Genomic DNA, 14407 nt, shown 5'->3' on the forward strand with positions numbered 1-14407 from the left:
GATTGGCTGGTACTTAATCTCTCTCCAAGTTTTGAGAAATGTAACCCTTAATTCAGTGTTGTTACTTTATTAGCTAGGTAATAGTTCTCACTTAAGTGACATAAAAAAGGTTTAAACTTTAGTTGGTTTATTAAATTTGTATAATTTTATCTTTTTATGTTTTGAAGTGCCCATGCAGGGAGCGAGCTGCCATATAGAGTTAATAACTGGATCCCACTATCCACTATTCATATCTATCTATCTATCTATCTATCTATCTATCTATCTATCTATCTATCTATCTATCTATCTATCTATCTATCTATCTATCTATCATCTCTCTCTTAAGGTGCATACACACGGAGAGATTTTGGCTATGAGAGATTTTGACTAACTTTTCCCTTGAACTGGCAGTAGGAGATTTTGACTAACTTTACCAGAGATTTTGTCTAACTATGCAAGAGATTTTGGCTATGGGAGATTTTGACTATCTCATTTAAATAAGGGGATGAGTGTCATATATAGGATGAATTTACAGGGTGGCTGGTATTTAAATAGCTAAAAGTTAAAAAAAAAAAATTGCGTGGGGTCCCCCCTCCTATGTAAAACCAGCCTCGGGCTCTTTGAGCCAGTCCTGGTTGTTAAAATACAGAGGAAAAAATGAGTAGGGTTCCCCCATATTTAGACAACCAGCACCGGGCTCTGCGTCCGGTCCTGGTTTAAAAAATACGGGGGACAAAAGACATAGGGGTCCCCCGTATTTTTAAAACCAGCACCGGGCTCCACTAGCCAGGGAGATAATGCCACAGCCGGGGGACACTTTTATATTGGTCCCTGCGGCCGTGCCATTACCCCCCCAACTAGTCACCCCTGGCCGGGGTACACTGGAGTGAGGACCCCTTAAATCAAGGGGTCCCCCCCTCCAGCCACCCAAGGGCCAGGGGTGAAGCCCGAGGCTGTCCCCCCCATCCGTGGGCCGGTGGATGGGAGGCTGATAGCCTTTCAATAGTAATATTGTTCTTTACAGGAGGCCTATAGGTCCCAGCAAGCCTGCCCCAGCATGCTGGCACTTGGAGAACCACAAGTGCCAGCATGCCCGGACATAAAGGGCCCGCTGGCACCTGTAGTCCACCTGTAAAGAAAATATAAAAAAAAAAACACAACACATTCTTTTAAAAATCCTTTATTAAACTGGGTCTTCACCTGGGGGCGGCGGCCTTTAAGCTCTTTTGCATGGCCGCCGCCTTCCCAGGGCTTCCGGCGTCTTCACCTGGGGGGGCGCCACCTCCCCAGGGCTTCTGGGGTCTTGCTCCGGCGTCTTCACCTGGTGGGCGGCGGCTGCTAAGCTCTTTTGCATAGCCGCCGCCCATCCAGGACTTCCACGGCGTCTTCAGGAGCTCTTCTCCGCTCCTCCTCCGCCGTCGGACTGAAAGCCGCTGCCTCGCGCTGACTTATATAAGTCAGCGGGAGGGGGCGGGGCGATGACGCGGCGAGCCGTGATTGGCTCGCGGCGGCCATCTTGAATTTCAAAAATGACGCTGAGGCGCCATTTTTGAAACTGGTACCGCTCCGCTGCCAAACTCTGCAAGAGAAAGGTAAATTTCCGCCGCCCGCACCATTGCCGCAACCCGCCGCCGCCCACACCGCCACCCGCACCGCCGCCGCCCACACCGCCACCCGCACCGCCGCCGCAACCCGCCGCCGCCCACACAGCCACCGCAACCCGCCGCCGCCCGCACCGCCGCCACAACCCGCCGCCGCCCGCACCACCGCCGCCTGCAACATCGCTATCGCTGGGAAAAATCGCTGGCCTCTAGCGATTTTAACTAACTTTACCAGCGACATAGCCAAAATTGACTTGCCGGCACTGACTATTTTTCCCAGCGATAGCGACTTAGCGGGGACGCGCATCGCTATCGCTGCCTGTATACACACGGAGCGATCTGCACTAACTTTCTGAGCGATTTTGACTATATAGTCAAAATCGCTCAGTTATATCGCTCCGTGTGTATGCACCTTTACTCTCTCTCTCTGTCTGTCTATCTATCGATCGGGTGTAGTATGGTATGTCGGCGGCCGTGATCCCGGCGGCCAGCATACCAGTGCTGGAATCCCGACCGCCGGCATACCGACAGCTGGGCAAGCGCAAATAAGCCCCTTGTGGGCTCGCTGCGCTCGCCACACTGCGGGCACGGTGGCGCGTGTATTTATTCTCCCTCCATGGGGGTCGTGGATCCCAAGAGGGAGAATAGGTGTCGGTATGCCGGGTGTCGGGATTCTGGCGCCTGTATACTGAGCGCCGGGATCCCAACAGCCGGCATACTGAATACCACCCTATCTATCCATCCACTATGCTATCTCATCTATCTATCTCATCTATCTATCTATCTATCTATCTATCTATCTATCTATCTATCTATCTATCTATCTATCTATCTATCTATCAATAATTCTATCCACCTACCTATCTATCTATTTAGCTATCTACCGTTCTATCCATCTATCTCATCTATCTCATCTGTCTGTCTGTCTGTCTGTCTGTCTGTCTGTCTATCGGGTGTAGTATGGTATGCCGGCGGCCAGCATACCGATGCCAGAATCCCGACCGCCGGCATACCGACAGCTGGGCGAGTGCAAATGAGCCCCTTGTGGGCTCGCTGCGCTCACCACACTGCGGGCACAGTGGCGTGCATATTTATTCTCCGTCCAGGGGGGTCGTGGACCCCCAAGAGGGAGAATAGGTGTCGGTATGCCGGGTGTCGGGATTCCGGCGCCTGTATACTGAGCGCCGGCATCCCAACAGCCGGCATACTGAATACCACCCTATCTATCCATCCACCATGCTATCTCATCTATCTATCTATCTATCTATCTATCTATCTATCTATCTATCTATCTTCTATCTATCTATCTATCATCTATCTATCTATCTATCTATCTATCTATCTATCTATCTATCTATCTACCATGCTTTCTCATTTATCTATCTATCTATCTATCTATCTATCTATCTATCTACATATCATTCTATCTATCTATCTATCTATCTATCTATCTATCTATCTATCTATCTATCTATCTATCTATCTATCTATCTTCCTATCTATCTATCTATCTAGCTTTCCATCTTATCTGCCTGTCCACCATGCCTTATCTATCTATCTATCTATCTATCTATCTATCTATCTATCTATCTATCTATCTATCTATCTATCTATTTTATTTATTTATTAACAGTTTCTTATATAGCGCAGCATATTCCGTTGCGCTTTACAATTAGAACAACAGTAATAGAACAAAACTGGGTAATAACAGACAGACATAGAGGTAGGAAGGCCCTGCTCGCAAGCTTACAATCTATCTATCTATCTATCTATCTATCTATCTATCTATCTATCTATCTATCTATCATTCCATCTTATGTGTTTATCTACCATACTAGCTCATCTATCTATCTATCTATCTATCTATCTATCTATCTATCTATCTATCTATCTATCCACTATCTGTCTGTCTATCAAACATCTTCTATATATTTATCCACCATGTAATGAATGTTTATAGAATACAGGTGTACACAAATAAAAACACGATGGGGCGACAAATCCGTGCAATCTGCACCCCACCATTGTTGGTTAATTAGATATATTGGGAAGATACAGTAAGTGCCAAAGCTCATCGTAACCTGCCACAACACTGATTTACAGTAACTATTTTAGTGGCAGTTCTGTTTTAAGTCTAAAAATACATGAAGAATTGCATTGCGGTATTGCCCCTTATGTGCTACAATACAATACTATAACTGTACACAATGAAAGATCCGACTGGTCCCAGGCTTGCCGCGTCCCTCTGCATATTGTTTTCAATCTGCGCACACATTAACCGCGCTACCAAACTGAGATATGTTCCGTCTTTGGCTCGTGGGCAATTGTGTTGTTGAATCTGCAAGTATATGAATAATTTGTGCATAGAAGCAAAAGGCCAGTGAGATACCAATGAATATATGTGAGCAAGGAAAAACCCATTATGTCTGTGCAACAGTAATATAGGCTTCTCCTAATAATACCGCTGAACGGTCGTGCAATAAATATGTAATAGTGAAATAGTACAAACTCAGGTCATTAAACAGCTCACACAGCCCCGCTGGCTCTTTCAGACAAAAATATAAATAACTAAATATAAACTAAAGGAAAAAGCCAAACTGCAGAATGAAGAAAAACAGCAAATAAATAATTAATAACCATCACATGAGCGCTGCGTATTTTCAAAGTGTTTGTTAACAAATATTACTTTTGAATACATAATGCTCCTTCCGAACAGGAAAAAAAATAATATTTGGACTGGTCATCAATGTGCAAAAAGCAAAACAAGATCTATTCTTGGAACTGGTGCGATTACTCTGCGTACACTAAACACATGAATATTCGGAATAAAATCAGTCGTGTGTTATCTGTCCAAACTGCCTTAACATTAAAATACTCTCTGAGCGTGCTGCCGGAATAAAACACTAATGAAATCAAATCTTTCCTGAATAGAGCTGTTGGAATAAACATTTTGACATTTGTGTGGTAAAAAATTAACAGCAAGAGCGCTGGTATTGACTCTTACGGATTCAATGTAGTTAATCGACCACTGCAATTAAACTGAAATTTGCTTTCTCTAATACTGTCACAAATGTGCACACAAACGATGGGGCCTGACGTAACCGAATATAATGGAATACTGAGTAATTGAGAACTGAAAATATCTGAGGCCCAGCTGACTGATTTGACTGATTTCAGACGAACAGTTCCGAAACATTGCACCAGGATTCTACACTGAAGAAGGTATGTCACTAATGCAGCATAAGCATAAAATTGCACACTTCCACCAGCCTGAACCGATTTAAGTTGCCTGCCCAGACCTGGCTGCTGTAAAGAAAGCATCTTTGTACCGATCCTTAGTAACCTTGGCTACCAAATGGCAATGGTGACGATCAAGAAAATGGTGGACTTCCAACAAGGCACTAATACGGTGGACTTCAAACAAGGCACTAATTGAGTTATCACTGCTGAAAGAGGCAAGTGTGTGCAAACTGCATAATCCCTTAGGAGTGAACTTGTTCCCTTCAAAGAGTCGTAGCAGCCATCTTGTGTGTGAACAACCAATAGTCATGAGAACTTAGCCTATGAATTTACTCCAAACTCTGTTTTTTTCCACATAGTCTACAATCTAGATTACAGTATGTGAATTGATGGAGTTTTGAGTAAAATTAAAAGCGGAATTTTAATGGCTATTGGTTAGTTATGCATAAAATGGTGGACAATTCTGTGAAGTACTTTAGTGATGCCACTGGCTCCAACAGAATTAATGGATACTTGTCATACAGTACATACTGATTTAGCTCACTGTGTATTGGCAAAGGGTACGCTGTAAATGGAGGTCTGCAACCATCAGTTATAAGATGTGTTTTATTGCTTCAGACAATGCAAGCTACATATATTGGAAAAGTTGATATTTTCAACCTTAGCCGTAGACTATTTAGCATTTAGTTGACCTTCTGCTATTTCTAGGATAATCGTTCTGAAATTCAGTCATTTTGAAATCCAGCATCATATGTGCAAATTAAAAGCAGGACAAATATGACCAAAACCATAGTAATCAATCAGATGTTATCCAAGTGGTTGCCAAGAGTTACAGCAGGTGTAAGAAACACATTCACATTTCCCAGCAATCACCAGTCCACTAAAAGCAGCTTATCGGAGTGTGTATGGTGCTTACAAACAAATGCTTATTTCCTTGGTACAGACCAATGAGACAAATGGCTAGTCTTAAAATAAAACACAATTGTGGCTTTTGAACATTAATTAATTAGCAAGTAGTGCAAAAGATCTAAACTGGCCAGCGTTCAAGAATAATATATGAAATCTTTTTTTTACATTGCAAATTCATTGTAGTTGTTAAATAACAAATTCTATGGCATTTCTTTTGGAAATTCTATAATAATTGTAATTGTCATTAAAATTGCGCACAATTGTCCCTACTCTGGCATCACAGAGGCCTTGTCATTCGGGCCCATCACTCATGAATTTGCCCTTTCATTATTTTTATTTTTTTAATCATCTTGGGCTTATTTAATAACAAAGGTGTATAAAGAACAATTTTAGTCCATGTTGTAGAAACCAATCATATATGTGCATTTATTTATATCACTTGACCAAATGACAACTGATATCTGATTGGTTGCTACATGTAATAGCACATGAATGGCCTTTTTCCACCATGTTATGAAATAAGCCTACTGATGAGAATGGCTGCTTACATTGCAAGACAGTGGCTATGTGTGAGAACCCTATGATAGATCTCTATAGTTACCTAAGTTGCCAGTGCAGAGACAGTTGTGCGTCCGAGGTTGGGGTTTGCTCTGGTGACTGTCGAGTATCTGCTGAACAAGGTGCTCCACAGAAAACCCTGAACCGCTGTTCCCATTGCTGCACGTCCACTTAATACCGTGAACTGTGGAGAGAATATTGGAGGCCACAGTCAGAAATGTTGTTTTTTTTTTTGTCATTTACCCCCTTACAATGTACATCTCATCTACAATCGGCAGAAGGAGCCATTTTGTAGACTGAGAATATAGGACACATTCATACAGTTGTTAATGTTAATACAGCCAACAAAATGGTGATTCCATCTATTCCCCCCCTCCCCATCCCACTTGGTTATGTGTTCACGTTAAATTGCTTTTACTTATAGGGAAATAATCAAGATATTACAAGGTAATAAATAAATAGATTTATCCAACAAAATGAAATTGTGACTTGAGGAAATTAAAGTCCCATGCCATGTTCTCCTCATAACCATCACCATATATTACTGTAGCCAAGTCTCATTTTTTTAATAGGTTTTTGGCAGGGGTATTCAACAAAATGGCCCTCCGGTGTTTGTAAGGGCCCCTATGTATCACCCCATAGCGAAAAAATGTATAGAACACATATAACTGTGACAGTAAAGGCGGGCCCCTCTCAGCTCTGGGCCCCATAGCATCTGTACTCCCTGCACCTATAGTTTCTACTGCCTTGCATCCCAGCATGCTCTGCTACGATTTTGCTATTAGGGTATACCAAGCTGGAACCCCACATGTTGACTACCCTTGGTCTTTGGGGTGCGAGGGAAAATTAGCAATGTTACTTGCCCTGAAGTACCTTCACCCGACCATTCCAGAGGAACTCTGCGGCCATTGTGCTGACATGAATTCCCCCCTTAGCGAAGATAACTCAGTTTTAACTGTAGTAGGGTATTATATTATTTTCTGTATGAGCCGTGTGGACATTTAAAATGGAGCCGGTGAAGTTGTGGGGAAGAAATAAACAGCAAATTTGTACATTCAATTGAATTATGTTGCCAAACTTAAAATAATTCATTAAATTGTACATCCAAAAATAGGGTTACGTTTTCCAAAGATGCAGCCTTTTTCAGCAACATCCCCCACCTTCCAAATACCCCATTCGTCTTGTTTGAACTTGGGTCCTCATTCATATCCTGAAGGATCTGCGGCACATGCTGCAAAGTACCGCTGTTTGCGGCATGCCCAGGAACGCCCACTAAAATCCACACTCTACATCCAAATTCGTTCTGCAGCTCCGTGCGGTAACCTTCGCAGTGCGACGCAGATGCATCTGCAGCACTTGCAATATCAGCCAGTTGCGCAGATAATAAGATTTTACTCACCGGTAAATCTATTTCTCGTAGTACGTAGTGGATGCTGGGGACTCCGCAAGGACCATGGGGATTAGCGGCTCCGCAGGAGACTGGGCACAACTAAAGAAAGCTTTAGGACTACCTGGTGTGCACTGGCTCCTCCCACTAAGACCCTCCTCCAGACCTCAGTTAGGATACTGTGCCCGGAAGAGCTGACACAATAAGGAAGGATTTTGAATCCCGGGTAAGACTCATACCAGCCACACCAATCACACCGTATAACTCGTGATACTATACCCAGTTAACAGTATGATAACAACTGAGCCTCTCAACAGATGGCTCAACAATAACCCTTTAGTTAGGCAATAACTATATACAAGTATTGCAGACAATCCGCACTTGGGATGGGCGCCCAGCATCCACTACGGACTACGAGAAATAGATTTACCGGTGAGTAAAATCTTATTTTCTCTAACGTCCTAAGTGGATGCTGGGGACTCCGTAAGGACCATGGGGATTATACCAAAGCTCCCAAACGGGCGGGAGAGTGCGGATGACTCTGCAGCACCGAATGAGCAAACTCTAGGTCCTCCTCAGCCAGGGTATCAAACTTGTAGACTCTTGCAAGAGTGTTTGAACCCGACCAAGTAACAGCTCGGCAAATTTGTAAAGCCGAGACCCCTCGGGCAGCCGCCCAAGAAGAGCCCACCTTCCTCGTGGAATGGGCTTTCACAGATTTAGGGTGCGGCAGTCCAGCCGCAGAATGTGCAAGTTGAATCGTGCTACAGATCCAGCGAGCAATAGTCTGCTTAGAAGCAGGAGCACCCAGCTTGTTGGGTGCATGCAGGATAAATAGCGAGTCAGTTTTCCTGACTCCAGCCGTCCTGGAAACATATACTTTTCAGGGCCCTGACTACGTCCAGAAACTTGGAATCCTCCAAGTCCCAAGTAGCCGCAGGCACCACAATAGGTTGGTTCACATGAAAAACTGCTACCACCTTAGGAAGGAATTGGGAACGAGTCCTCAATTCCGCCTTATCCATATAAAATACAGATAAGAGCTTTTGACAAAACCGCCAATTCTGATACACGCCTGGCCGACGCCAAGGCCCACAGCATGACCACTTTCCACGTGAGGTATTGTAGCTCCACGGATTTAAGTGGCTCAAGTCAATGCGACTTCAGGAAATCCAACACTACGTTGAGATCCCACGGTGCCACTGGAGGCACAAACGGGGGCTGACTATGCAGCACTCCCTTAACAAAAGTCTGAACTTCAGGCAGTGAAGCCAGTTCTATTTTGGAAGAAAATCGATAGAGCCGAAATCTGGACCTTAATGGAACCCAATTTTAGGCCCATAGTCACCTCTGACTTGTAGGAAGTGCAGAAATCGACCTAGCTGAAATTCCTCCTTTGGGGCCTTACTGGCCTCACAGCACGCAACATATTTCCGCCATATGCGGTGATAATGGTTTGCGTTCACTTCTTTCCTAGCTTTAAATAGCATAGGGATAACTTCCTCCGGAATGCCCTTTTCCTTCAGGATCCGGCGTCCAACCGCCATGCCGTCAAACGCAGCCGCGGTACGTCTTGGAACAGACAGGCCCCCTGCTGCAGCAGGTCCTGTCTGAGCGACAGAGGCCATGGGTCCTCTGAGATCATTTCTTGGAGTTCTGGGTACCAAGCTCTTCTTGGCCACCCGGAACAATGAGTATAGTTCTTACTCCTCTCCTTCTTATTATTCTCATTACCCTGGGTATGAGAGGCAGAGAAGGGAACACATACACCGACTGGTACACCCACGGTGTTACCAGAGCGTCCACAGCTATCGCCTGAGGGTCCCTTGACCTGGCGCAATATCTTTGTAGCTTTTTGTTGAGGCGGGACGCCATCCTGTCCACCTGTGGCCTTTCCCCACGGTGTACAATCATTTGGAAAACTTCTGGATGAAGTCCCCACTCTCCCTGGTGGAGGTCGTGTCTGCTGAGAAAGTCTGCTTCTCAGATGTCCACTCCGGGAATGAACACTGCTGACAGTGCTAACACATGATTTTCCGCCCATCGGAGAATCCTTGTGGCTTCTGCCATCGCCATCCTGCTTCTTGTGCCACCCTGTCGGTTTACATGAGCGACCGCCGTGATGTTGTCTGACTGGATCAGCACCGGCCGGTGTTGAAGCAGGGGTCTAGCCTGACTTAGGGCATTGTAAATGGCCCATAGTTACGGAACATTTATGTGTAGGGAAGTCTCCTGACTTTTCCATAGGCCTTGGAAGTTTCTTCCCTGTGTGACTGCCCCCCAGCCTTGAAGGCTGGCATCCGTGGTCACCAGGACCCAGTCCTGTATGCCGAATCTGCGGCCCCCTAGAAGATGAGCACTCTGCAGTCACCACCACAGCGACACCCTGGCCCTTGGAGACAGGGTTATCCGCCGATGCATCTGAGGATGCGACCCGGACCACTTGTCCAACAGATCCCACTGGAAGATCCTTGCATGGGACTTGGCGAATGGAAATTCTTCGTAAGAAGCTACCATCTTTCCCAAGGCTTGCGTGCATTGAAGCACCGATACCTGTATTTGTATTAGGAGGTCTCCGTCTAGAGACGCCAACTCCTTGGACTTCTCCTCCGGGAGAAACCCTTTTTATCCTGTTCTGTGTCCAGAACCATACCCAGGAACAGTAGACGCGTCGTAGGAACCAGCTGCGACTTTGGAATATTCAGACTCCAGCCGTGCTGTTGTAGCACTTCCCGAGATAGTGCTACTCCGACGAACAACTGATCCCTGGACCTCGCCTTTATAAGGAGATCGTCCAAGTACGGGATAAGTACTTCGGCCATTACCTTGGTAAATACCCTCGGTGCCGGGGACAGACCAACGGCAACGTCTGGAATTGGTAATGACAATCCTGTACCACAATTTTGAGGTACACCTGGTGAAGAGGGTAAATAGGGACATGCAGGTAAGTATCCTTGATGTCCAGTGATACCCTGAAATTTTCCAGGCTTGCAATAATCGCCCTGAGCGATTCCATTTTGAACTTGAACCTTCGTATATAAGTGTTCAAGGATTTCAATTTTAGAATGGGTCTTACCGAACCGTCTGGTTTCGGTACCACAACATTTTGGAATAGTAACCCCGGCCTTGTTGAAGGAGGGGTACCTTGATTTCACCTGCTGGAAGTACAGCTTGTGAATTGCCGCCAGTACTACCTTTCTCCGAGGGCAGCAGGCAAGGCTGATGTGAGGCAACGGCGAGGGGGAGTCGTCTCGAACTCCAGCCTGTATCCCTGTGATACTACTTGCAGAACCTAGGGATCCACCTGTGGGCAAGCCCACTGGTCCCTGCAGTTCCCGAGACGCGCCCCCACCGCACCTGTCTCCACCTGTGGAGCCCCAGCATCATGCAGTGGACTCAGAGGAAGCGAGGGAAGATATTTGATCCTGGGAATTGGCTGACTGGTGCAGCTTTTTCCTTCTTCCCTTGTCTCTGTGCAGAAAGGAAGCGCCTTTGACCCGCTTGCTTTTCTGAAGCCGAAAGGACTGTACCTGAAAATACGGTGCTTTCTTAGGCTTTTGTGAGGAAACCTGAGGTAAAAAATTTTCTTCCCAGCTGTTGCTGTGGATACGAGGTCCCAGAGACCATCCCCAAACAATTCCTCACCCTTATAAGGCAGAATCTCCATGTGCCTTTTAAATGCAGCATCACCTGTCCACTGCCGGGTTTCTAATACCCTCCTGGCAGAATGGACATTGCATTAATTCTGGATGCCAGCCGTCAAATATCCCTCTGTGCATCCTTTATATATAAGACAACGTCTTAAATATGCTCAATGTTAGCAAAATATTGTCCCTGTCTTAGCGTATTAATATTATTTGACAGGGTATCAGACCACGCTGCAGCAGCACTATTTATGCTGAGGCAATTGCAGGTTTCAGTATATAACCTGAGTGTGTAAATACAGACTTCAGGATCGCCTCCTGCTTTTTATCAGCAGGTTCTTTCAAGGTGGCCCCTGATGGCCTTTGAGACGCCTGGGCAGGCGCGGGCTGAGAAGCCGGCTGTCCCACAGCTGTTACGTCATCCAGCCTTTTATGTAAGGAGTTGACACTGTCAGTTAATACCTTCCACCTATCCATCCACTCTGGTGTCGGCCCCACAGGGGGCGACATCCCATTTATCGGCCTCTGCTCCGCCTCCACGTAACCTTCCTCATCCAACATGTCGACACAGCCGTACCGACACACCGCACACACACAGGGAATGCTCTGACTGAGGACAGGACCCCACAAAGTCCTTTGGGGAGACAGAGAGAGAGTATGCCAGCACACACCAGAGCGCTATATAATGCAGGGATTAACACTATAACTGAGTGATTTTATAGCTGCTTGTATACATATATTGCGCCTAAATTTAGTGCCCCCCCCCCTCTCTTTTTAACCCTTTGAGCCTGAAAACTACAGGGGAGAGCCTGGGGAGCTGTCTTCCAGCTGCACTGTGAAGAGAAAATGGCGCCAGTGTGCTGAGGGAGAAGCCCCGCCCCTTTTCCAACTGACTTTCTCCCGCTTTTTCTGGAATACTGGCAGGGGTAATTTTACATCTATATAGCCTCTAGGACTATATATGATGTAGATTTGCCAGCCAAGGTGTCATATATTGCCCTCAGGGCGCCCCCCCCCAGCGCCCTGCACCCATCAGTGACCGGAGTGTGAGGTGTACATGAGGAGCAATGGCGCACAGCTGCAGTGCTGTGCGCTACCTTGGTGAAGACCGAAGTCTTCTGCCGCCGATTTTCCGGACTCTTCATGCTTCTGGCTCTGTAAGGGGGACGGCGGCGCGGCTTCGGGAACGAACACCAAGGTCGGGTCCTGCGGTCGATCCCTCTGGAGCTAATGGTGTCCAGTAGCCTAAGAAGCCCAAACTACCACCTGTTAGGTAGGTTCGCTTCTTCTCCCCTTAGTCCCTCGCTGCAGTGAGTCTGTTGCCAGCAGATCTCACTGTAAAATAAAAAACCTAAATATACTTTCTTTCTAGGAGCTCAGGAGAGCCCCTAGTGTGCATCCAGCTCAGCCTGGCACAAGAATCTAACTGAGGTCTGGAGGAGGGTCTTAGTGGGAGGAGCCAGTGCACACCAGGTAGTCCTAAAGCTTTCTTTAGTTGTGCCCAGTCTCCTGCGGAGCCGCTAATCCCCATGGTCTTTACGGAGTCCCCAGCATCCACTTAGGACGTTAGAGAAATCTGCATTGCATGCGTCAGAATCAGGCCCCATGTGTTGATGATGTTCATTTAATTACACACTTGTATTACACTGTGCTCCGTTAGATCTGACTTGCGATAAGGAAACCCGTGACATTTTGCATTCACAAGTCATGCATCCAGTTATTTGTCAGCCTGGAGTATGAAGCCGCACAGACTGTTATCAGCCGTCCACCGGGCCTGCTCTCTTCTACTGCTACCTTGACCCCTGACAGCTGAAACTCACTGGCAAAGTCACTGTCATTAGTCTGCAGACTACAGAGATCTCCCCTCTTCCATCCCGCCTGCATTTGTCCCTGTCATCATTGAGCTTGTGTGACCTTTGTGTGGACCCAAGCTGTCATAGCGGCCAGGGCTGTGGATGGGGAGATTACTTCCTATTCAGCTGGGACTCCTGTGTCTGCATATGCTCAAGCCCTTCCACCGCAGGTGATGGCACTTATTTTCAAACTGGGCGCACTGGGTCCTAAATATTTTAAAATACAATACTCATTATTATTATTATTGATTGCTAACATATATTTATTGTGGTATTGTTTGCATTCCATTTCCATGATTTATGGATATAAATTTAATATAATATAAACAACAATTAATAGCCCGGGATTATACACTACAATTACACGCATTGCAGAAAGGTGCTTCTCCTTGTGTGCACATCCGCATTGTACATAAATGTGCATACTGCGTGTGCATTTCATGTTCTCCAGGTGCACAGACAAGACACTGAGGGGCAGATGTGTATTAACCTGGAGAAGGCATAAGGAACCAGTGATAAGTGCAAGGTGAAAGACACCAGCCAATCAGCTCCAATATGTAAATTAACAGTTAGGATCTGATTGGCTGGTTCCTTTATCACCTTACACTTATCACTGGTTTATCACTTCCTTATGCCTTCTCCAGGTTAATACATCTGCTCCTGACTGCCTTATTATTACTATTATTTTCCTGTATTTATATAGCGCTACAAGGGGTCTGCAGCACCTTACAGAGTACATAAACAGAAACACCATGAATAAAATGAGAAAGAAGCGACTTGCAGTACAGAACATTGACATGGACTATAAACATTTCTGTAACGACAATCATAGTACCCAAATAAGCAGCAGAACCCAAAGGTTTGCTCTATTGTGGGCAGTGGGGAGGAGATGATGGTATAAGCGAGGGAAGGAAAAGCACATGAGGGAAGAGGGCCCTGCTCGTGACAGCTTATAGTCTAAATCAGTATATTACCCTAATTGCTGTTCCCATTCATGCCAATATTTGCCATTTTCCTAGTTATTTTGTTTGGTACATCTACAAATGCTTCATAATTATAATATTTGTCTTTTAACACAGACATCTCCCATAGAAGGTTTATTTTTTCTTTAAATAACACGTTAGTTACATACTAAGCAAGCCGTCACATCATTATCTCCTTTTCACAACCTCCGTGGAGGGAAAACAAGTATGGCGGCTTCCAGAAACAGTCAGACTGATTGAATGTGACTAC

The 14407-nt window shown here is 45.7% G+C and overlaps 1 protein-coding gene across 8 annotated transcripts in view; it reads right to left on the bottom strand.

Annotated features, from left to right (window-relative positions):
* The window catches only part of CAMTA1 (calmodulin binding transcription activator 1), a 2328268-nt gene that overhangs the window by 398237 nt on the left and 1915624 nt on the right, over positions 1-14407 (bottom strand). For 7 of the 8 annotated variants that reach the window (XM_063943384.1, XM_063943383.1, XM_063943386.1 and 4 more), the window contains exon 7: positions 6334-6474. The exons of the other annotated variant lie outside the window; for it this stretch is intronic. In XM_063943384.1, the coding sequence (XP_063799454.1) occupies positions 6334-6474 (141 nt within the window). The remainder of the gene's footprint in view (positions 1-6333; positions 6475-14407) is intronic. 8 annotated transcript variants of the gene reach the window in all.

The sequence above is a fragment of the Pseudophryne corroboree genome, chromosome 10, assembly GCF_028390025.1.
Source record: "Pseudophryne corroboree isolate aPseCor3 chromosome 10, aPseCor3.hap2, whole genome shotgun sequence".
Lineage (NCBI taxonomy): Eukaryota > Metazoa > Chordata > Amphibia > Anura > Myobatrachidae > Pseudophryne > Pseudophryne corroboree.